At 33.6% G+C, this 23,242-nt stretch overlaps 1 protein-coding gene across 1 annotated transcript in view; it reads right to left on the bottom strand.

Annotated features, from left to right (window-relative positions):
• Window positions 1-1,676: 1,676 nt before the first annotated feature.
• SMARCA5 (SWI/SNF related, matrix associated, actin dependent regulator of chromatin, subfamily a, member 5) overlaps window positions 1,677-23,242 on the bottom strand; it is a 40,411-nt gene continuing 18,845 nt past the window's right edge. Inside the window, exons 10-25 of the mRNA XM_047717549.1 lie at window positions 22,768-22,836; window positions 19,023-19,132; window positions 16,536-16,762; window positions 14,772-14,893; window positions 14,536-14,688; window positions 12,876-13,008; window positions 10,296-10,444; window positions 9,990-10,109; window positions 9,168-9,278; window positions 8,562-8,675; window positions 8,253-8,375; window positions 7,355-7,487; window positions 6,446-6,564; window positions 5,735-5,947; window positions 3,682-3,789; window positions 1,677-2,943 (exon numbers count right to left, since the gene is read on the bottom strand). Of these exons, the coding sequence (XP_047573505.1) occupies window positions 2,878-2,943; window positions 3,682-3,789; window positions 5,735-5,947; window positions 6,446-6,564; window positions 7,355-7,487; window positions 8,253-8,375; window positions 8,562-8,675; window positions 9,168-9,278; window positions 9,990-10,109; window positions 10,296-10,444; window positions 12,876-13,008; window positions 14,536-14,688; window positions 14,772-14,893; window positions 16,536-16,762; window positions 19,023-19,132; window positions 22,768-22,836 (2,070 nt within the window). The 3' untranslated portion in view covers window positions 1,677-2,877. The remainder of the gene's footprint in view (window positions 2,944-3,681; window positions 3,790-5,734; window positions 5,948-6,445; window positions 6,565-7,354; window positions 7,488-8,252; window positions 8,376-8,561; window positions 8,676-9,167; window positions 9,279-9,989; window positions 10,110-10,295; window positions 10,445-12,875; window positions 13,009-14,535; window positions 14,689-14,771; window positions 14,894-16,535; window positions 16,763-19,022; window positions 19,133-22,767; window positions 22,837-23,242) is intronic.

Raw genomic sequence — 23,242 nt, 5'->3', positions numbered from 1 at the left:
AAAACGGTCCTAGGAATCAGGTCATAGACTGTCAGAGGCCTAGAGCAAGTCCATCTTTTTCCACTTGATTCAACCTCTTCAGACTGCCCAATGAATTGCCCACAAAAACACTTAACAAAGGTGTCGAGGGCTGGCAGCTCCTCAGAAATGGGATTTATAAATATTCCTTAAAATTACTAGAACTAAACCCATCTATCACTCTAAGGACATGCAGATCTTAAAAAAATAAATAAATAAAAATTCTGTATTTTCTTATAATATTTAAAAATTTTAATTCTATTTGTTAAAAAATTGAAACCACCAAAACTGGTAGGTTAACTGGTTAAGTGTTACATACCAAAAACTGGTCAATATATTGCTACTTCTCATTTATCAATTATACTTAACACAGAGCATCCTGTACAGATTAGAGCTCCATAAATGCAACTATCCCAAATTAGGGCTGTTTGGTTCAGATTTCCTAAGTAAATAAAACTAACACTGTAATGAGCATATGCAAGCACTGCTATAAAATTAACCACATTTTAAGTCTCTATATAAATTTGAGATGTCCTAAATTTTTAAAAGGCTTGCCACTGGAATCCAAGGTTCTAATTATGATTTAAAATATTGAAGTTGAAAGTAATGATTGTATTTTATTAGTTTTACCTGGTATCTTCCCAACAGAATATAACCTTTCCAACAAATAATATAAAACCTTAATTATTAAATGAAATATTCTGAGTAACAGATTACTGTTAACCTTGGTCACCCACATAAACTACCTAGTCTCTTCTAGGTTGGCTTTAGGCACCATTGTACCTATTTTTGGATATTTACCTCTTCAATTGAAAATTGAGGGTATCAAAAAAAAAAAAAGAAAATTGAGGGTATCAACTGGAAATTAGTTTCCAATTTTTAGTCTATCTTCTCTACCATTTTCCTAAAAGTTACTTTTAGCTAATTTTTCCTTCTCTTAATTAGCAATATAATCAGAATTATGGTTTTATTCTTAAATATGCAATAACTAATTGACCTGTGGAAAAGTCATGTTTCATACATTGACTAATTACAATGCTGAATTTGGATACTTTTCTTTCATGCTTTTCTCAATTGTTTCCCATTACATGTTTCTGTTTTAGTCCCTGAACCCTCAGGGGCTACGGACTATACTTGATTACTTTAACACATGTCCACTCTCTCTGTTTTCCTATTCCTACTTTGAATCTCCCACCCCCACCCCAACCAGATGGTATTAGGCTGTTTTTTTTTCCTCTTGAAAACATTTCTTTGGTGACTTCCATGGTTTTCTTCAGCCTTGTGTTTTTCCAAGTAGTTCTTCCACAATTAGGCCACCAACGCTTAAGAATGATAGCACTTTTCATGAAAAAGTAACCGCCCATAACTGTTTCCAGAATCCCAGGTTAAAATGAGGTCAATTGGGGGGGAGCAGAATAGAAACTCAGATTATCATATCAACTTATCATAAACACTGGACTTTGCTTGACACAGCAACAAGTCCACATTTTGGAAAAGTAAGCAGTATAAGTAATACTTTAGAAATCACCATTATAAATAAAAATATCAATTATATGTGGGCAGACGACAAATGACAGAAATTTTAGAAGAAATCTAAGGGAAAGAGATAATGTCCTAAGGGGGGGGGGGACATCAAATAAATGGAAAGAAAAGACCACTTAAGGATTATAAAAAGTTATATTTATTCACGATGCTACATTTATTGCATTCCCTTAGAAAAATGGAGAACTGTTTATGTACCCAATTTGCACATATAAAACTTTATACAAATTATGTGTAGCACATAAAGGCCTCTGGTACAGCTAAAATCCTGACACTACAATTTGGGTAATCCTGCTTCAAGGTCTCCAGTTTATCAAGTCTGTTCATAGAAAATAAAAACTGGTTATTATACTCAATCTTGCCGTTCACACTTAGAAATTATTTTAAAATATAAAAATTTCAATTACTCTAAAAACTCAAAAAAGGTAAACTGGAAGGGGACACACATTCTGTTACCAATTTCAGTTTAACAGTATGACAAATCCATACCTTATTTTGGCTGAGTCTTTTTAAAAAAACAAAAACCACCTTAGTTTTGACATTATCTTTCTAAGCTGTGGCTGCTTCAAGAAGGTAATTTGTCAAAACATTTACCAAACAATTAAAAATAATATTCCTTTTACAAAATAGTACAGTAACACTTTACGGAACCAGAAAATACTAAATGTCTTTGGCTATATAACTAAAAGGCCAGTCTTCCAACAGAAAAGGGCATATTCACACCTCAGAACCAACTATAGAAACAAAGCATTAACAGAAATATGCATAGAATTTAATGATAATTTGTCTTGCCTTTTGTTTCATTCTACCCATATAATAATCAAGGAGAATGCAATTTACATAATCTTCCCAGATGAGACTCTATATAGCACTACGAAGATACCCAAATTTCTGCAAAGGCAAAGTGAATTAAAACAATTACACAACTAAGTGAAGACCAAAGGGACAAATGTTATTTGCAATTTTTTTTTTAGCTGTTGGCTTGTTTTTTAAGCTTTGAGTGTAGAAATTATAGCTGATAAACAAAGTCACAATCTTCACAAATGGAACTGTAATAGAAAAATAAATCAAATGAAACATTTATTAATAAATGAAGCCTGTTTTATTACTTCAAGTGTTAATGATAAAAAAAAAATTTCAACACAGCTGCTGCATTTAAAAAAGTGGAACTACTACTATGTTTCTAAGCTCAGTAAACAGATGAACCTGATGTCTTTGAATGACATAACAATTGAGCATTGTACAGTACATCTTATGAAGACCCGTAAATTAAAGAACTACTGGTTTAAAGTTAGTGATTATGGAACATATATATATTCATAGTTTCAGCTTCTTTTTTCTTCCTCGACCATCAGGTGCTCCATCCATTTTACGTTTCTGTGTCTACAAATGAACAGAAGGATTCATTTTCATCACAAGACTAATATTAAAGGTAAAATATATCAGCTCTTTACTGCTACATAGTGACATATATTAGACCTTCCTACCCAGAATAATCTTAATTCTCCAAGTTCTTATCTACTCCTTTTACAAACACAAAAAATTTTAATACCAATGAAATAATCTGCAATAGTAAATCAATACACCAAACAAGTATAACATACCCTGATAACAAAAAAAAAACTATTAATTATTCTGACGTTTCACATAAATACCAAACATTACTCAGGTAGTCATTTATTCATGACTTTCTAAATTATTACTAAATAAAAAGAGATGACTTCTTCTTCCTCTTAAGATAACTGTTTTCACATTCCTAAGATACCACTGGGACAATAAACTAAATTTTAGAAGTTAGTAAAGGTTGTAAAGCCACCGCTTTTCTAGTATTTCTTTACATATTCTAAAATTATACCTTGCACTCCCCCAAGGTAAAGTGTAGGGTCCTGGCATTCACAAGACATACCTTCCCAGATTTTCATGAATCCCCAAAATTATGGAATACCATCCCATTATGTGATATTCCCCACACAGTGCTGTCAAATATAATTTATACTTTTAAAAGCAACTCAAGGCTATATTTACAAAAAAGACTAACATATCAATGATAGCCAAGTAATGTTCAAATTCTTACAAAGAAAAGTCTTCCAAGAAAATATTTACACTTTCATGAATACTTACTGAAGGTTTTGGTCCTCTCTTCTTTTTCTCTGCCTTCTCCTTTTCTTCTAGTTCCATGTTTTCTCTTTCAATCAAGGTAATTAAGGTGTTACACCTCCTCTGGAGCTCCTGAATTATAAACATAAGTTTATATGGAAAACATGTATTTTCCATCGACAAGTTTTCACGATACCTAGGTTTTAAAATTGTAACATTTTAATAGCGTACTACATAATTATACATTCCCCCAGATAAAATCTAAAACAGCCAAAAGAACTGATTTTCATATATAATCCATGCTATGAAGATAAAGATATCAATGTTTTTACTTCATTATTTAAAGTGATACTGTTATTTCTCTTAAATCCTTCCTTCCCTTAGAAATTCAAGCAGTAAAAATAATATATGCTAAACTGCTACTTAATATCTATGCCTGAGAACTAGACTACATATCTAAAACCTTAAGTGCGCCTATTTCAGGGTCAAAATCAACCAGAACTTAAGTGTACATCCTCTTTCCCTTAAAGGTACAGTTACTAGAATTATGGCAATCAGTGTATCAAATGCCAGCTTTCCCAATTTTGGAAAATTAGCCATAGAAGTCTATGATATCTACATCTCTCTCTAGATCTACATCTACATCTCTTGTGGAGGTTGTATAAAGTGTAGTGTAACTACTATATAACCCTGAAGAAAATGGAAGTCTATTTTCATTACTGTTGACTACTTAGTAAGCAAAATGGTTTTCTTGTAAAAAGTGATACTACATAAACCACAACAAAATCATTTAAAAATAGTAGCTTATAGAATATACTAGTTTTAGAAATATTTGCAATATAATCTAGAGACATAAGGTAATAAACTACATTAAAGTTCTGTATTTAAGAGGTGAACTGTGGCACACATGCCAGAATGTGGTACAGATGAGCTAAGGTCTCAGTACTCTTGGCTCGAAGGCAAGAGTATTTATCAGAAGGGTCCATACACATAGAATCATTTCTTATGTGTGCTCTAACATGAAACATGTTTGGAAATAAGTTTAAGACTATGGTATTATACTAATAAATCAACATGATACTGTATTTTGTTTCACTCACTAAAAAAATCATTATTAACTATATAAATTGTTCCCACTTAAAGACGGAAGACAGAGCTGTAAGCAACTGAATCAGTCTTTCCCCAAATTTTATTTATAATGCATTTTATAATGCAACATTTCCCAAACAAGGATACAGAAATAGTAGCCAGCTGATATTTAGTGAAAAATAATCCTCCTGTGGTGAAACATGAAAAGACTGTGCACTGTCTCCTGTCTTGAAGACTGGTAATATACTTTAATTTAAATACACTGAGAGAAATCTCACTACATAAAATGTTTAAACTTTGCTTACACCAGTATATCCCAAACTTAAGACTACAGAGCATTTTGGGCATTATCATCCTAAAGAACACAAGATGGAAGTTACAAGCTTCAAAATGGCTAAATGCGTAATAAAAAGGGCATTTACTAACGCTAAACTTTCCTGAATTATAACTTTAGGTCCTTAGGAATGAACTTGCTTATGAGAAATACCCTAGTATTGAAAATAAAAGTGTTTTACTACCTTAAGCTATATTAAAATAATCCAGACAGGCAGACGCCTGATTGAGAGTTCCTTCCTCACAGAAATGTGTTCATTTATAAAACCAAAATTATCTGAAAAATACAAGTTTTAAATTAGGATCATCAAATTCAGAAGGTGAAATTGATGGTGGTATTTCCGTCTATTTAGAACCTGATTAAAATATAAAAAACTCCCTATCCTATGTAGTGATGTTAAAAGATATGTGATATTAAGAGGATGGAACCAAGAAATTTTTTAAGTTATCCATGATAGTAGATTGTTAACTGTAGATGAGAACTATTTTCTAAGGAACTGATTTAACCCACGGTACTTACAGTATTGTAACAAAAATGTACTCCAAAGATGGGGTGAAACCACAATTTTCTCTTAGTTACCTTACCTTAAAGAATATTAATCAATACTTATTCTGAACTGTTTGCTACATTACACAGAAAGGCCCAGGGACTCACCATTGCAGTTCTGGACTTAAGAAACCAGTCAAATCTGAACTGAGGAGAGTTGCGAATACACTGTCGTAATTCATCATAAACGTTTTCTTTGTCAAATCCAAGTTTGTGAAGCATACAGATTAGGAAGCGATCCTCTTCTTCAGTGTAGTTTTTTCCTTTGTTAGTACCATATGATATTCTCAGCTGATGAAAAGGTGCTTTGTACCGTCCAATCTATCAAAGTCAAATTTTATATAAAATATAAATCCTACATAATCTGTATTTCAAAATTAGCTTTAGTAAGATTAGCTAAATGTTCCATTCCAAATCAGAATTTTCTACCCAAAGCACTCAACTGCATTATACAACCTCTGCTATAAAACAACTTCAGAGTCTTTATTATTCTAAAGAGAAATACAGGATCAGACTTTGTAGGAAAAAGTTAATCACAGGGACTCTAACCCAGATATATCAACTGAAGTACTAAGATAAACTCCTTTAAGAATATCTATAGCATGTGAATATTGTTCTTTGAAGAAAATCTTCATTTTAAACCACCATTTCATTTCATTATTAACATATAACATATTATTTGTTTCAGGGGTACAGCTCTGATTCATCAGTCTTACACAATACACAACGCTCATTTCCTTTTAAAAAGTTACTTTACCTCGCATATTCTCAGGTAAGAGTTCTATCACTAAGTACCATATTTATTAATACACAAAGTACCTTCGTATCAAGTGCTTTTTTGATACTAATTCTTCTTTGAATTCTTGCCTCTCCCCTTTCAATCTGAGCCATAATCTTCTCTATGTCCTGGAGTTCATTGCATCTTTCCCAGAATACAGCTGGTAAAACAGTAAACGTTGGACAGATGGGACAGGTGCAGGAAGGGGGAAAATAGAAGTAATTTATCATAAATAATTTGCTAAGGATTAAGAAATGTGTTTCCATTTTTCTCACATCTAGTACTATAAATAAGTCAATTATTTAATTTCTGTTTCCTTAACTGTAAAAAAAAATTGAGATGAAAGAGGCAATACAAGTATCTCCCAACTCTTAAATTTCTACTCTTGAATTCTAAGCACACTCACAGCACCACAACTGTACCTCCTCGCTTGAGAATCCAAGTGATTTTTTTTTTTTTAATGTTATTTATTTGACAGAGATCACAAGCAGACAGAGAGGCAGGCAGGCGGGGTGGGGGTGGGGGGGAAGCAGGCTCCCCACTGAGCAGACTGCCTGATGAGGGGCTTGATTCCAGGACCCTGAGACCAAGACCTGAGCCGAAGGCAGAGGCTTAACCCACTGAGCCACCCAGGCGCCCTCAGAATCCAAGTGATTTAAAGAAACACAGGCACATAGTGCTTGAGAAGCATAAAATGAAAGCACATTACTCAGTAACCTATTCTTATTTTCTCAGCAATACCCAGTTAGCTAGGGTAAAAAAGTAACTATGCCATTTTTAAAAAGAGGACGTTTTCCAACTCAGTTTTTTAAAAACACACAAAAAATAAGCCCCTAAAAGTGGTGGCAAAATTTAGCTTAACAAAACATAATTCAGAATTACAAAATCTGAACTCCTCAATAGCTATCCAGAAATCTGAGGACATTCTTATATTAAAATATTTAAATTACCTGAGTACTCAATAACTTCTTCCGGAGTTTTTCCTTCTACTTCTCTTGCAATATTTTCAATATCATCACGACCCCACTTCTCATTAGCTTTGATAAACTGGTTAAAATCTCTCTTATTCCAATTGGTAAAGCCCTTCAAAGCAATGGAAACAAAACATTTAACAGCACACTGAACATGGATAAGATACTACTACACGTACCAACATTTCTAAAGTACTAAAACATTTTCAATTACTCCTAAGTTTTAAGTTCTTTTAAAGTGGTTAACTTTTCATACACTCAGACATGCATTTTCAGCAATACATCACATACTGCTTACATAACCAAGGAATTAAATCTCAGTGAAAGAAAGTAAGGAATGCTGCATAAAGAAGTAACATTTTTTGCTGGACTCTGAAGGATTAGCAGGAGTCTGTAAACAGCAATAAACATAGACTAAAGAGCTAAGATGTATAAAGTGAGAAAATGGAAGAAAAATCTTCAAAAATAGGTTAAAGCCAAATTCTAAAAGACCCTAATTAAACCATAAAGACTGTTAAACAAAAGAGTACCAAATAGAGACATGTAATAGAGAACGGTAACTTAGTATTGTCCCAATGCAGAAGAGTCACAGGAAAAGAAAATACAGAAGAAAGGTAATCAAAAGAATGTCTACTCTACCAAGGCTGGTGCAAATCTATAATCTTCTCAACTACCTCAACAACTATCAAAATGACAATCAAAGTGACAATCAAAATGTAGCATACATCTATATGCTCTTGCTTTATCATTTCCAATTATTCCATTTTTGGAAGAAAAAGCTTGTACTTCTCCGTATACCCCAACATGACCTAAGCACGGTACCGTACAAAGTGATGGTTACTAAATTTTATGTTGAATAAAGACTATATATATATACCTGTGTTAGAAGCTTCTCCTTTTCCTCTAACTCTTCATCATTAAGGGGTTCAGCTTCATCAATTTTAAGCTGTTCTTCTTTTTGTGCCTGTGCTGCATTTGGTAGGTCAGGATTTCGAGGCACCTAAAAAAAATACTTTCTTAGGTCATCGGTCAGTAGATTTTAGAAAGTATGTGATGAACTAAATTCTTAACCAACCAAATATTTTGTATGTTTTAATCCAACCATGAAAAAAAATACTGACATGTCCTCCATTTATTAAATTAAAAACGAACCAGATTAGTTTATGAATAGTGTTATTTCCATTACCTTGTACCCAATAGTTTTTCTGTAATACAAAATTTCTTTTTCCAGTAACTCAAATAAACGTGGAGGAAAAAACTGGAAATCCTGAACGTTAGGCTGTTTTGGAGGCCGAGGAGCCTAGAGAAAAAAGAGTATCATCCATAAAAAAAATTATTTTGATTTAAATTAATTGTAATCTTCCTTTTTCCTTAAGTTATGATGGCCAATTTTCTAAGCAACTGAATCTATCATTAATAGTGAACTTTAAAAACTTTAAATGCATACATTTACAACTAATTTTTAGAAGAGTTAAGGAAATATACTATTAAGAAGCCACAAAAGATTCTAATTCTCAATCTGATTTAACTGTAAGAATATAAGAAAAAAAGGGACGCCTGGGTGGCTCAGTTGGTTAAGTGTCTGCCTTCAGCACAGGTCATGATCCCAGGGTCCTGGCATTGAGTCCCATATCAGGGTCCTTGCTCAGGAGGGAGCCTGCTTCTCCCCAATACTTACACGCTTGCTCTCTCCCCCACCAACAAATAAGTTAAAAAAATAAAATACTTTAGAAAAAATTGTAAAAATTACATTTCCAATATTTTTGGATATTTTACTGCTCTATCAACTCACCTTGGGTGCTTTAGGTTCACTGACACGAAGAGCTTCCCTAAAATAGGCATCGACAGCATAGTTGGCTTTTCTTTCTCGTTTAGGTGGTTCAATCCACTCTGTGAATGCAATCTAGCATATGGGAAACAACTTTATTTACAGTCGCAAATCTCAGTTGAACACAACTCATACTGTGAACATCATTACAACTACTGTTTGTAAATAGTAAGAGAGTCATAAAATCCTGAACAATAAAAGCTTTACAAGAATAGGACTATGCTACTTTCCTCAAAACTATGTAATTAATTAATATAAAGAACAGTGTCTGGTGAATAGTATGGATATACAGTAAGTATTTCTTGCCCAAATGGAGAACATTCTAACCAGTGAGAGGGTAGGGAGGGAACCTACAGAATGTATGCTATAACTCAAACTAGGAGAAAAACGTAGATATGTATTTAGCCTAGAAAAAATTCGGAGGATATACAAGCCTAAATGTTAACAGAAAAAACACTGAGTAGAACTATTTTTTTTCTTCCAACTTGTAGGTATTTTCTAATTTCTCTACAAACTAACAAATATTACTTAAGAAATTAGGACTTTTTTCCCTTCATTACCAGTTAATTCTGTTTAAAAAAAAATCTAGTAAGGCTGTAACAATTTCATATTACATATAAAAATGTAAAAATGTATAAAAATATAAAAATGAAAATAATTTAAATGTGAATATACAGAAATGACGGCTTTGACACAAATTTACAAAGCATTACACCTAACACTTAAAATTCCAAGTTTCAAGTAAAATGAAGTCTTCAAGTAACCAAAATGTCTTTCAAAAATTACCTTTTGTTTTTCTCTATAATCCTCTCCTTCAAAGTTATAAACACTTGACTCTGTATCCATTGTAAAGTTTCTAAGTGAGCTTTCACCCATCTTGGAGAGCTTTTCATTCATCTCTGCAGTCTGCAGGGGAAAAAAACAGCTTATCAGATTGAGAATAAAAAAACATTTTTTCAGCACTATAAAAAATAAGTTGGGCTTTACAGTACACAAAAGCTTCTTTTTCTGGTTCACATAACAAGTGTTTCCTCGGTTCTGATTTAAAACATTTTATATATTAAAAACATTATCATTTAACCTATTCCTCACCTTCTTTGCGCCTCTTTCCAAAATACCATCAATATCCTCATCAGTAATCTCACTTTCTTTTGAAGCAAATACATGTGTTGCCCCATGTCTAATCATTTGAAGCATTTCATCTTTCCCAATTTTGTTCAGATTCTGATCCACAAGCCTTCCTGGAAAGAAAAAAAAAAAATGTGCTGTATACTATTAATTGAACAAAGTTTGTTTTACTGAAAACTTGGAATTTTAAATGTTAGATGTAATATCATGTATTTTGCCTCAAGCATCAATTATTTTTTTTTATTTACTTCTGAGAATTTTCATTTTCACATAAAACAATGCCAGAATCTTAGCTGTAACCTTCGAAGTATTCTAAAGTTAATCTATTACATAATGAAGCCTAATGTATACCATCTCAAAAAAATGTATTCTTATATGGGCTGAATAATAGATTTGGGATATTTGAAAATAAAAATTATTAGCAAGATTTTTTTAAAGATTATGATGAGATTTTTTAAACTTGCTAAAGATTATGATGAGATCATAAAGACAAGAAGTTTCTAATAAGCAGAAAGACATTAATACTAATACTCCATCAAGCTTTTTCTTAGGAAAGTATAAAAAAAAAAATGAAGTACAAAAAACCCTTCATATTACCAAGCTTTAGCTAAAGACTAAAATATACATCAATTTCTAAAAATTTCCAAAGCTAATTTTCATCAAAGAAGACATTCAACCTAAGAAAACTAAGATCATGATCTTCAATTGGTAGGAATTTGGCCAACCCTGTAATTTGTGTTTTTAAAAATACAGGAATCAAAACAAACCAAAATACCATACCATAAAGAATTATTTCTACCCTAAAGGGCCATTCACATACACTTACATAAAACTTCAATTTTTTCTATTCTAACCAACTTGTAACAAATGAGTGGATACAGATCCAAGTTGTTCTCTTGGATCTTCAATGCTTTTGTATCATGGCTTGGGATCCCTAACAAAATCCACTAACACTTTCAAAGTTGGGATTTATCTTTAGAACAGGTTTCTTTGGTTTGAAAGCCATCTCACTGCCATCAAAATGTTCTCAGTCTTACTGAAACTATTTCCCCATTGGAGAGAGGGGAAGCTATTCAGACATAAAGCAGTTCTACGATTTCTCATTATTTTTAATTACATCCCTTACACTACAAAGACACTAATACAAAGGTATACGCCTAAAGCTTGCTATTTGACTAATACAAAGCTACTAACACAAAACTTTGCTCTAAAATTTGCCCCTCCAAAACCAAAAAACTAAGTAAAAAAACTCAAACAGCTTTTCTAAGTTGGTTATAAATTAATTTTCCTTCTTCTTTAAAAAAGTGTTTCACAGATGAGAATAATTAAAAATACTACAAAGCAGATGTTTTTCTAAAAACATGGATGAAGAATGTGAGGGGGAAAAGAACTAGCCATTACATTACCATGAGAAACCTTACTATTTTGGCAGGCTCCAGAGACTTTCATAAGTAAATACTTCACTCTAATAGTTAATATAGCTCTTGGTGTTAGATGAGTCACTTCCTAGCTACATGAACGGTAAACAAGTGACCTGCCTCTAATTCCCATGCCAACCTTAAGCTGGCTAAAGGAAATAATGGATGCAAAGTATATATAGCACAATGCTTGGCATGAAGTAAGCACTTGATAATAATAATAAAAATTACTAAGCCTTCATTTACTGTTTTCACATATTCAGAGATGGGGCTAACACTACAGTTGGCATTAATAGAATATGGAAGAAATATAACACTCCTTTACTTGGAAATTAAAAGCCGGTTAACAAAATGAAGTCATATAATATGGAATCATCAGTGAATAATCTTAACAGTGTTATCTCTATTATCTCTATATAACAGATAAAAAGTACATGCTCATAATGCAAATTTGAGAATGAAAGAAACCAGTATGAGCCTGAGGTTACTAAGGATTCCTACTCTCACCCTCTAGTCCTATTTACATAAATGTTTATTTTGATTCTCCCTCTCACTAAATTATAACTCCACGAGAGTAAGAACATTTGTTGCTTTCTTTCACCACTGTATTCTCAGCACTAAGAACAATGCCTGGCATCTGGTAGCTGTTCAGTAAACAGCTGCAGACTAGAAAAAAACAACAACATCAGATTCTCTGAGTTTCATTTTTACTTCTTCATTTTACCCCAGCATAATTAACAGAGTGCTTTTTAACAGGTAAATTATACTCACTACAGTTCTATTTAATATCTACCACACTGAATGCTGGGTATTTTATATATATTTTCCCCTTTAATCCTTAAAAATAAACTTTAATTCTCTTTATCCCCATTTAACAGATGAGGGAACAGGCTTAGATAGTATAAAAGAACTGCTAATTGGCAAAACAAATATGCAAACTTCAACCTTCGTGAGCCCGTACCTATCCTCTTATTAAAACTAAAGCTTACTATTTTCTGGAATATAAATATTTGTTCAGGCTGCCAGCTTGATTCCATAGATCCTCAGTAACAAGAACCTAATAAATTTAAGAAAAAAACATTTGTTTATCCAACCCTGTAAATTTCTTAAAAGTTCTAAGGCTCACCTTGCTGAATGACTATTGAATCCAATCTGAGTTTCATCTCAGCACGTTCCACTATTCTTTCTTCCACAGTGTTATCAGTTATAAAGCGGAACACTCTAACGGTCTTGGTTTGTCCAATTCTATGTGCTCGGTCCTAGGCAAATAACCATGTCATTTTGATACAGTTAAAAATTACATAAATAGCATTTGACTGTGTATACTAAAAAGCAAAATTAAAATATTCTCAAGTGTAAAAGTTTTTAATATAACAAAACTATTCTAAAAATGAGTTTGTTAAAAAAAATAAATGTTATTAGATTAGTATTTCTTAGATTCTCAAAGTTTCTCCATGTCAATCAAATTAAATGATTATCTCACAAGTAAAACTTTCAGGAGATATGGAACACAACAGATGGCTGAATCCGTGAGAAACTATCCAGTTACTTTTACTAGGTAATACTGATACTGAATCCGTGAGAAACTATCCGGTTACTTTTACTAGGTAATACTAGGTAATACTGATACTTTTACTAGGTAAAATTCCATGTCTCCAGGGGCACCTGAGTGGCTCCATTGAGCATCTAACTCTTGATTTCCACTCAGGTCATGATCTCAGGGTCCTGAGACCAAACCTTGAGTCAGACTCCACATGTGGAGTCTGCCTGTCCCTCTGTCTTCTGCTCCTCCCCTGTCCCCCATTCTCCCTCAGGTAAGTAAAATCTTGAAAATAAGTAAATAATAAATAAAATTCACATCTCCAAATAAGACAGACAAAATTATGATTAAGTTGGTTGATAAATTTTCCTAAATCTGTTTTACTTAGGTTTAAATTCAAATTGTTTTTCTACCTAAATCATATATAAATTTTCACTACTATAGGGAAAAAAGTGACAAAAATAACTCCACATATATAAAAATCCTAGACTTTACATTCACCCACATAACTACATACAAGTAGTCAAATTAATCTGAATTCCATTTCTGTTTAACTTCTGTTAAGTTCACAAAACATATTCTTACAAAATATCCCTATTTCTAACTGATCAATTTTCCTCAACCACACTTTTAATATAGGATAGAAACCAACACCAGAGTTATAATCACCAATACCATGGGTCAAGTCATTAATAGTATCAAACTTAAGAATTTGTAAGTTTTCATATTAATCTACAGATCATACATTTTCTCAACCTAAGAATGATCTTCCTCTTCTAGCCAAAGAAATCCCACACGGGGGCATACATTTTAAGCATCCAACATGATAGGTTGGTAGCTCACCAACCTATCTCCCTTTTCTAAGGCACAACTATGCTGTAATTTACCAATTCCCTTGCACCCAGTTATGCTATGTGATTTGAGTGCTGGCCGATGACTGTGGGGACACTTTCAGATCTGACCCATAAAAAATTTCCTAAATAATCCTCAACTCTATCCCCCTTCTGCCATCAGAATACACAGGATAAAGCTAGACTCCAAGGTCTTAAGATATGGCAAAGCTGTGAGATACAGATATCCTGCTTTGAATGAGAGATCACCTACAAAACACCTTCTCTGAATTATTACGTTCAGAGAAAAAATTCTACTGGGTTAAGACACTGATATTTGCAGACCACTAGCTTGCTCTAATGAAAATATCAAGCTCTAAGAAAATATTAAGAATATATTTACTGTTATCTCTTACCATAGCCTGGAGATCTACTTGGGGATTCCAATCTGAATCATACAAAATTACTACATCAGCAGTAGCAAGATTAATGCCAAGACCACCAGCACGTGTACTTAACATGAAAACAAACTTGGTGCTGTTTGGTTCATTGTATGCATTGATGGACTCCTACAGATATAAAATAAGACAAAATGTCAGGAAATTATTTTATCTGGTAATTTTTTTACCTTCCCTCCCTGCATTTTACTTACTTGTCTCTCATCGTGGGGTGTCTGCCCATCCAATCTACAGTATTCATAATTTCTCCACATGCAATAATCTTCCAAAATATCCAATACCCTTGTCATTTGACTGAAGATTAGGACTCGTGAACCTGTTAGCAAATAGAACAGCTCATTTTCAGAAGCTTCAAAAGTAAAAAAACGTATTTAAAAATTTAAGGCTAATCAAAACTAAGAATAACCAGTTACCCCTTAATTCCAAGTTATCTAGTTTGTTCTAAGAAAAAAACTACACATTATTTATTTATCCTAGTCAGTTATTCTCCCCATTTTTATCATGGCACAAACAAAAAAACGGTAGTATCTGTACAACACACTAAGATAAATGGAAAAGGGTATTTGTTCTGGCCTAGGTCTGTCCCAAGGCTGAGAGAATCAGTCTTTTTATTCCAAATGCATTTAAAAATAACCTGCCTCCACCCCCACCACAATTCTCCCATGTGCATGGCCCTGAACATCCCCTAACACATACCCAAAACCCATCTCATTCTGGTTCTGAAGACCCAATTCCAGACTGAATTATAACAACATAGATGTGGCCTCACATCTACATGGTCATCTTTCACTGATGCCATGATCCAAGTTATTCAACTGCCTTCCATTTCTTCAGCCAGCTGCACAATGTCTTCACAGCAGAATGGATGAAGACCAAGGAGTCATTATAAAAAAATAAAAATTGTGAAATTATCTCTTCTTGGAAGCTGAGGCTGATAATCTGCTGTGTCTTACCTTCTTGTAACCAAGATGCCTAAGGATGCTCAACAGTCCCCATTTTCCTTGCAGAGTTTACTAGAGCTCTCATTAATATCTGAGTATTTCTACCAAGTTCTTGCTATTCCCTTTACCCTTTACTACTACTTTACATTTTAGAAAATGTATTTCCACAAAAAGGTGTAAAAGCAAGAACCTTCTCTTAGAACCTTCTCTTAGAAGGCTGATCATCAATATCCTAAAGGTACAAGTCATTCTTACCAAAACACACAAGAGAAGCACAAATGGAAAAATCTGAAATCTGACTGTATTATTTCACATTACAGAATTAATAATTTGTGTATGAAAAACTTTGATGTCTGGGACTTGCTTCAAATTAATCTGGGAGAAGGAAAGCAGGTACGGTATAGAGGTCAACAAGTTTTGCCATGAGCCTGTAATTATTGAAGCTGGCATCACACTAAATACATTCTACATTCATGTATTTTAAACTCGTCTCTACACATACTACATAATCACTTTCATGTAAGAAATCAGCATGTTATAAACAAAACTGCTTTGGGTCCGTGGACATATTTAATAATTAAATTATTGCTTAATTTTATTGCTTAAATTTAAGTAATTTGTCATTTAAATAAGTCCACATAAATAACTAAAAACAATACTATGAACACAACACTGTCTACCAAAGCATCTGGGAACTGTGTATGTGTGGAAAGAGCATTCATGGCACTTTATAACAAAAAGCTGACATATTCTGAGAAAGTATATATAAAATGAGAACTCTCCCCCAAAATCCAGGAGTGTATCAGCCCTAACTACTGATCCCTAAGAAGATTTATAAGCCTAAAATTGGGGGGAGAAATGAAGCTCAGATAACAGATAGAAGTTTTTAAATGCCCCACACTTCAACTTTATAAAAGTGCCATGATTAGTAATTTCAAATTGTAGTGGTCCCTTATTTTACATCAGAATTTTACCAGTTTTCATCACTTCTCAATTTGTTACCAGTAACATAATTACCTTGTTCTTTTAATTTCGGGAGCAGCTTGTCTAACACCACCATTTTACCACTGTTGGTAACTAGATGCATATCTGTTGTATAAGGTGGACCAGGTTCAGCTCCATCAAAGAGATATGGATGATTACAGCATTTCCTCAACTGCATCAGGATGTTCAATAACCTCATTTTGTCCATCTTCCCTGCAGAGTTTAGTATATCTATATCCTTCATTAATATCCGAGTATACCTATTGAGAAGAAAAATATTTTAAAAGTGTTATTGTGCCCTGACAAATCCCTGTTACTTTCCATCCTTAATTTCCTCCCCTACCTCAACCCAAAAATACCTGTAAAGAACCCATCAACTTCTAAGATGTGGTTAGGAGTTTACCATGTATTGTAACATCTTTCTCTTTCCTTGTTTTTCTTTATTGCCCCCACTGTTCTAATGTTCACAATTATACTTTGGGCCTCCAGGTCCAAAACAGTATGTCTCCTTGGGATGAATTAAAACAAAGCAGTATAACATAACATTTTTAAATAATTAAAACAAAACTTAAAATATAAGTTTTATTTTTTAATTTTTAAGTAATCCCTACACCCAACAAAGGGCTTGAACTTACAACCTCAAGATCAAGACCCACACGCTCTACTGACTAAGCCAGCCAGGCACCCCAAAACGTTAAGGTTTTTTGTTTTTTTTTTTTTTTTTTTTTTTTTTCAAAACGTTAAGTTTTAAACATAATTTTAATTTGTAGTCTTTTTCAATGGAAGAATGTTACTATTCAATGTAGCTAGTATAGCATTTGGGTGAGAATAGGAAGATCTAAGGAGGAAGAATCCTGATAGGATAAGGTATGATGATGAAAATAAAATGCAATCAATGTAATTTAAATATAAATAAAAGTACATGGGGGTAGGGGGAGATAGGGCAGTAAAACTATGTATACGTGTGTGTCTATATACAGACAGACACACACATATATATAGGCACACGTGTGTGTGTGTGTGTGTGTGTATAATAATTATATGTAGTAAAACTATAACCACAGGCTAAAGATGGATTGTGAAAAGCCTTAAATGCATTATCAAGAATGTAAACATCCTACTGGAAAGTGTAATCTATCTAAATACCAAAGTTTCAAGACCTTGAATCCTCTGAACAAAATAACTTCAATAACCTAAGCAATATATATATAACTCCAGTAATAAGGCATAAAGTATTATTCAAGGCAGACCTTTCCATACAATTCTGACAAAAGTTCACCAATGTTAACCTAGAAGAGATTTCTCTTCCCTTAACACTGACTCACGACACAGCTCTGTTAACTTAGAGCCATACAACTGCTACCTTATAAAAGCCTTCCAAAAGTTTTAAGGACACTTAGGATGGACCACCATCTACAGAAGTCATCTCTTTCCTAGATAATGCGCCCATTTCTTTACATTCTATCCTTTCTGTCTTTTCACCAACAACTCCAGCCCCTTGCATATACTTATCAAGTATGGAATTAAATACACTGAAATGCAGTATAACCAGTGAAGATTAAGTATGGCTATTTATTCTCTTTTTCAAACACTACACTTATGTTAATATATGCTAAGGTAACAATATCATTTTCTACAGACATTTCACATTGTTGATTCATGATGACCTTTCTATCTATAAAAAAATTTTAATACTAAGTGGTTTCTAGCCTTTTGGATTTCATATACCCATAAAACCTTAAGAAAAAAAAGAAGAAACTTACAGTGTTTTCCACATTTTTATTATGCCCTAGAGAGGTATTTAAAAATACCACCATAAATTCACAAAGGGAATCCTGTCTAAAATAAAACATTCACTCAGAATGGAGTCTTTAAAATTAAATATATGCAATAGCTTTATGGGCTAAAAGAAAGCACCTAAATTTTCTCATATCTCTACCATCTCCAACTTCATCAGATTAGTCCTAATCCACAATCCAGTATTTATGAACCACCAAGTTAACTGTATGTCTGCATCTGTGCCACCAGTTCCTTTTTAAAAAACCCAAGTAGAGAGGTTTATATATATATATATCCCTGTTTAATTAAATGCCAATTTTAAACCTTGGATTCATACACTTCCCATCCTGATTATAAGATGTAAGTTTTATGTCTCTGTATGATAAACTGGGTTAGCAAGTCCTAAATTACATGATCAGAAAACTGTTTTTAAGTTTGTTTATTTATTTATTTATTTGACAGATCACAAGTAGGCAGAGAGGCAGGCAGAGAGAGAACGGGAAGCAGGCTCCCCGCTGAGCAGAGAGCCCAATGCGGGGCTTGATCCCAGGACCCTGAGATCATGACCTGAGCCAAAGGCAGAGGTTTAACCCACTGAGACACCCAGGCGCCCCAGAAAACTCTTAAGGTTGAGTTCAGCAAAGCAAATGGCAATTCCTTGCAGACACAATTAAGGAAAACAATATAAATGAAAGTTGATTAGGAATCAATAGTGATTTTAAAACGTCCAAGAACACATACCATTCCCTTTGCATTTTGCTGAGACCCACATAGATTTTAACTTCCTTCTTTGGAGGCAAACTCTTTTCAACATCAGCTTTAATTCGACGAAGGAGAAATGGACGCAAAACCTTAATGATCAAAAAGAAACAGAAATGATCTTATCTATATTATTTCAGGATCTCAAATTGTTTAATAAATACATTGAAATCTATCTGTTTTTAGAATTTCACCCTTCCAAATATAACTTATTATTACTGAATTCCTGAAGGGTAATACAAGATCATTGCTTATTCAATACATGTAATGAATATACACTTGCTATGCCGTTATAAGATACTAGAAGTTTTTTTTTTTTTTTTTTTTAAGATTTTATTTATTTATTTGAAAGAGTGGAGGGTGGTCAGAAACAGCAACAGATTCCCCACTTAGTGGGGAGCCTGATTGGGAGTTCAATCCCAGGACTCTAGGATCAGGACCTGAGCTGAAGGCAGCCACTTAACCGACTGAGCCACCCAGGCGCCCCTAAAAACAGTAAGTTTTGATGCTTTCAACATTCACTGTCTTTCGTTTAAAACTAGCTATCACCCTTCCTTATCTATGGATTCAGTGACCTGCATCAACCAGAGTCTAGAAGCAGATGATCCTCCTCCTAACGTATCATAAGGTCAATAGCAAACTAACATTCATCATAATACCTATGTCACTGACTTCGCTTCATCTCATTGTGTAGGCATTTTATCATCTCACATAATCATAAGGGGGAGTATAGTATAATAAGGTATGCTGAGAGACCATATTTATATAACTTATGTTATAACATTACAATCATTCTATTTTATAATTATTGCTGTTAATCTCTTACCCTGCCTAATTTATAAATTAAACTACCATAGATATGTGTGTATAAGAAAAAAAGTGCATACAGAGTTCGGTATTATCCGTGGTTTCTGGTACCCACTGGCAATCTTGGAATGTTTCACCTGCAGAGAAGGGGCCAGGGGGCTAGGAGGGGAGGGTGCTACTGTGCTTTCATGTAGATTGTCCAACAGTACTTAAAGCTAGGTCCACATTAAAATGTTTTTATGGTTAGTTTTTAAATTTACTACTCTTTTGGTGGGTGTGGGGGATGAATGAAATGGGTGATGAGGATTAAGGGGCGCACTTGTGATGAGCACAAGGTGATATATGGAACTGTTCAATCACTGATACAACACTGTATGGTAACTATATTGAAATTAATAAAGAAAAAGAAAACTTAATGAAAATAAAAACAATAAAAATTTTACTACCCTTTTCTTATGGAAGTAGAACAAATCATGACTATACAGTTCAATAAATTTCAGTCAAGTAAACATGCCCATGTAATCAACTATCACCTAGATAAAAACAGAATACTGCAGAAACCCATCTTGGAACCTTCCTAGCCACCATCCACCCTTAAATTTTAACATCATAGATTAGTTCTGCCTATTATTTTTAACTTTACATACATAGAATTATACAATATACACCCATTTTATCTCATTTCTTTTATTCAACATGTTTGTAAAACCTACCCATGTAGTATGTAGTTCATTCTCATTAATTTTTAGAGTATCTACAAAACTAAAGATTCTCTATTTGTATCTTCCTAGGTTTTATTTACACTAGCTTATAAAAATACGATCACAAAGAAATTTTAAAACTGGTGAGAAAAACAATCAGCAACACTTCTCTAATGTCATCACATAAGGAAGCTAGTATGGATAATCTTAGCTGACAGCCAGCATCCACTGCCAGATATGTTACCAAAGACCTTCAGGTCTACTGACCCTCTTCCAGAATTGTCCAGGTAAATGTAGCTGGATAAATGCAGGTAAAACCAGCAAAGGAACCACCCAGCCAATCCGTAAATTCTAGGATTACTAAAAATAGATACTATTAAGGATTTTTGGTGGGAGAGGGGAGTATTTTGCAATAACAGATAACTGATACATTAAGTAAAAATGATCTCATTCCTAAGTATACCAATGCTAATTCTGAATACCCTTTTTCATCATGAGACCACAGGGAGGCAAGGTGGGAATTTTCAAGACAGATACAGAAAGGTAACTACCAGACCTCTTCTCCCCGATTTGATAATCATTTTCATACTACTCTGAACAAAATAAAGGGCGATGCCAGAAGTGGCTGATCCTCTTATGTGGATTGTTTTAGTTTGCTTTACATACATGTACCTATTTAATAAAGCAAAGTCTACATACACACTCCATACTCTAAATCTAAATTGAATGCTTACATGCCTAAATGCCACCTAATTTGAAAAAAGATGTTTAAGAGATTATCAGCTTCAAAGATTTAAAATAATAAAATTTCAGTACATGAGAATTTTAAAGTAGGTTATAATTAATTTATACAGAAACCAGTATTTAAACATTCGGGCTTAACTTTTCCCCTGTTCAAAGACCCACTATGAACCAGGCATTGTGCTAGAGATACAAATGTCTAAGACCAGTTTCCTGCCTTTGTGTTTACAATACAGCAGGATAAAATCTGTAAATTAAACATTTCAACACCCAGTGCAAAGTCCTATGTTAGACTGCCTTGATAATTAAAAAAGGGATACAAAGAAGCTTCTAAGTTGGATTCACCCAGTATATTCAGTGGAAAAGGTGACATTACCTATACCTATACCTAGTGTTGGACTAGGTATCAGTGAAGAGCAGGAAAGGGGATACCAGATGTGGCAGAAAGGATCAGCACAAACAAAGAGACTGAAATTAGTTCAATGTTTACAGAAAATTAATAGGGTCAGAAATTCTAATAAATTATATTGATATAAGAAGTGAAACAGAAGTTAGAGAATGTCAGAAAAGTTAAATCATGGGGGTTAGGGAAGAGACCGACACCCCAGTGGACAACTGCAATGCCCAGCAACATATCTGGTTGTCACAAATGGGACATATTACTGGTATGTAGTGGGTAGAGGTGTCAAGAATGCTGCTAAACAGGAAAACCACCTTCCCTGTGCCCTTCAAAATTACCTAAACCGAAATGTCAAAAGTTAAGAACCTTTGCGTTAGGTCATGAAAAGCCTTATATACCATGCTTACAAGAAGATTTGGATTTATTCTGCTAGTCAGACTATCATATTCTGGATTCTGTTTGGGAATTATCTACCAACCAACTTCCACTTGCGAATCTTCATTAAGAAGTAAAAAAAGCTATGTATCACAGCAAGAACTTAGCAACTCTGCTCACAATGCACTACTACCAGTTGCTTATACACAGCTGCAGGATTTAAAAACAAAAGATGGACCTCTTTAGCCTTGGAGAACCATATCTCTTAGATTTAGATTACTTTTTCCACTCGCTAAGTTAGGATTTCATCCTAGGTTCTAATACTAAAATCACACTCCACAACCCCTCAGCCCCCAATATAAGATTAATAATTAAGTAACAGGATTCAAATAGATCTAATTCTAGTCAATATTTTTTATAACAGAAAAATAATTCAATAATTTAACCCTCTATCATTTTTCCCATTAGAAATATGCTTTAATCTTTTTTTTTTTTTTTAAGATTTTATTTATTTGTCAGAGAGACAGAGAGCACAAGCAGGGGGAGTGTCAGGCAGAGGAAGAAGCAGGCTCCCCGCTGAGCAAGGAGCCTGATGTGGGACTTGATCCCAGGACCCTGGGATCATGACCCGAGCCAAAGGCAGACGCTTAACTGACTGAGCCACCCAGGGGTCCCTGCTTTAACCTTATTCAAAAACACTTACCATATGAAGCCTCTCAACTAGTTTTTGATCCCCAAGGCAATTGTTTGTATCAAACCATGAATCAAAGTCCTAGTTAAAAAAAAAAACAAGAAATAAAGATCAGAAATATTAACTACAGGCATTAAACATAAAAACCCTATTTATGTTAGATGTAACAATGAATTCTGGAATTAATATTTGAGCTGTGAACTTCAAAAATCATTTGGTTCAATTCTGTATTTTTCATGTGTCATTGTTAACAATTCATTAGAACTACCTTGAAAATTAGATTAAAAACATCAAGATGACAAGTTTCATAATGAATAGCTGGAAAGTTGTTCTATAGAATTTGAAAATTAATATTCTTGAAAAATCTTATTTTAGAAGAGCTGCAAAATTAAAATCACTTTAGTCTGTTCTCCAAGGCTACTCAGATTACTCAAACATGAAATTTCCAGAACAGTGTCAAATTTTAATTAAACTTACTAAATTACCA

This window comes from Lutra lutra, chromosome 2 (assembly GCF_902655055.1).
Source record: "Lutra lutra chromosome 2, mLutLut1.2, whole genome shotgun sequence".
NCBI lineage: Eukaryota > Metazoa > Chordata > Mammalia > Carnivora > Mustelidae > Lutra > Lutra lutra.
The sequence above is the reverse complement of the archived record's forward strand: the minus strand, read 5'-3'. Positions and strand labels throughout refer to the sequence as shown.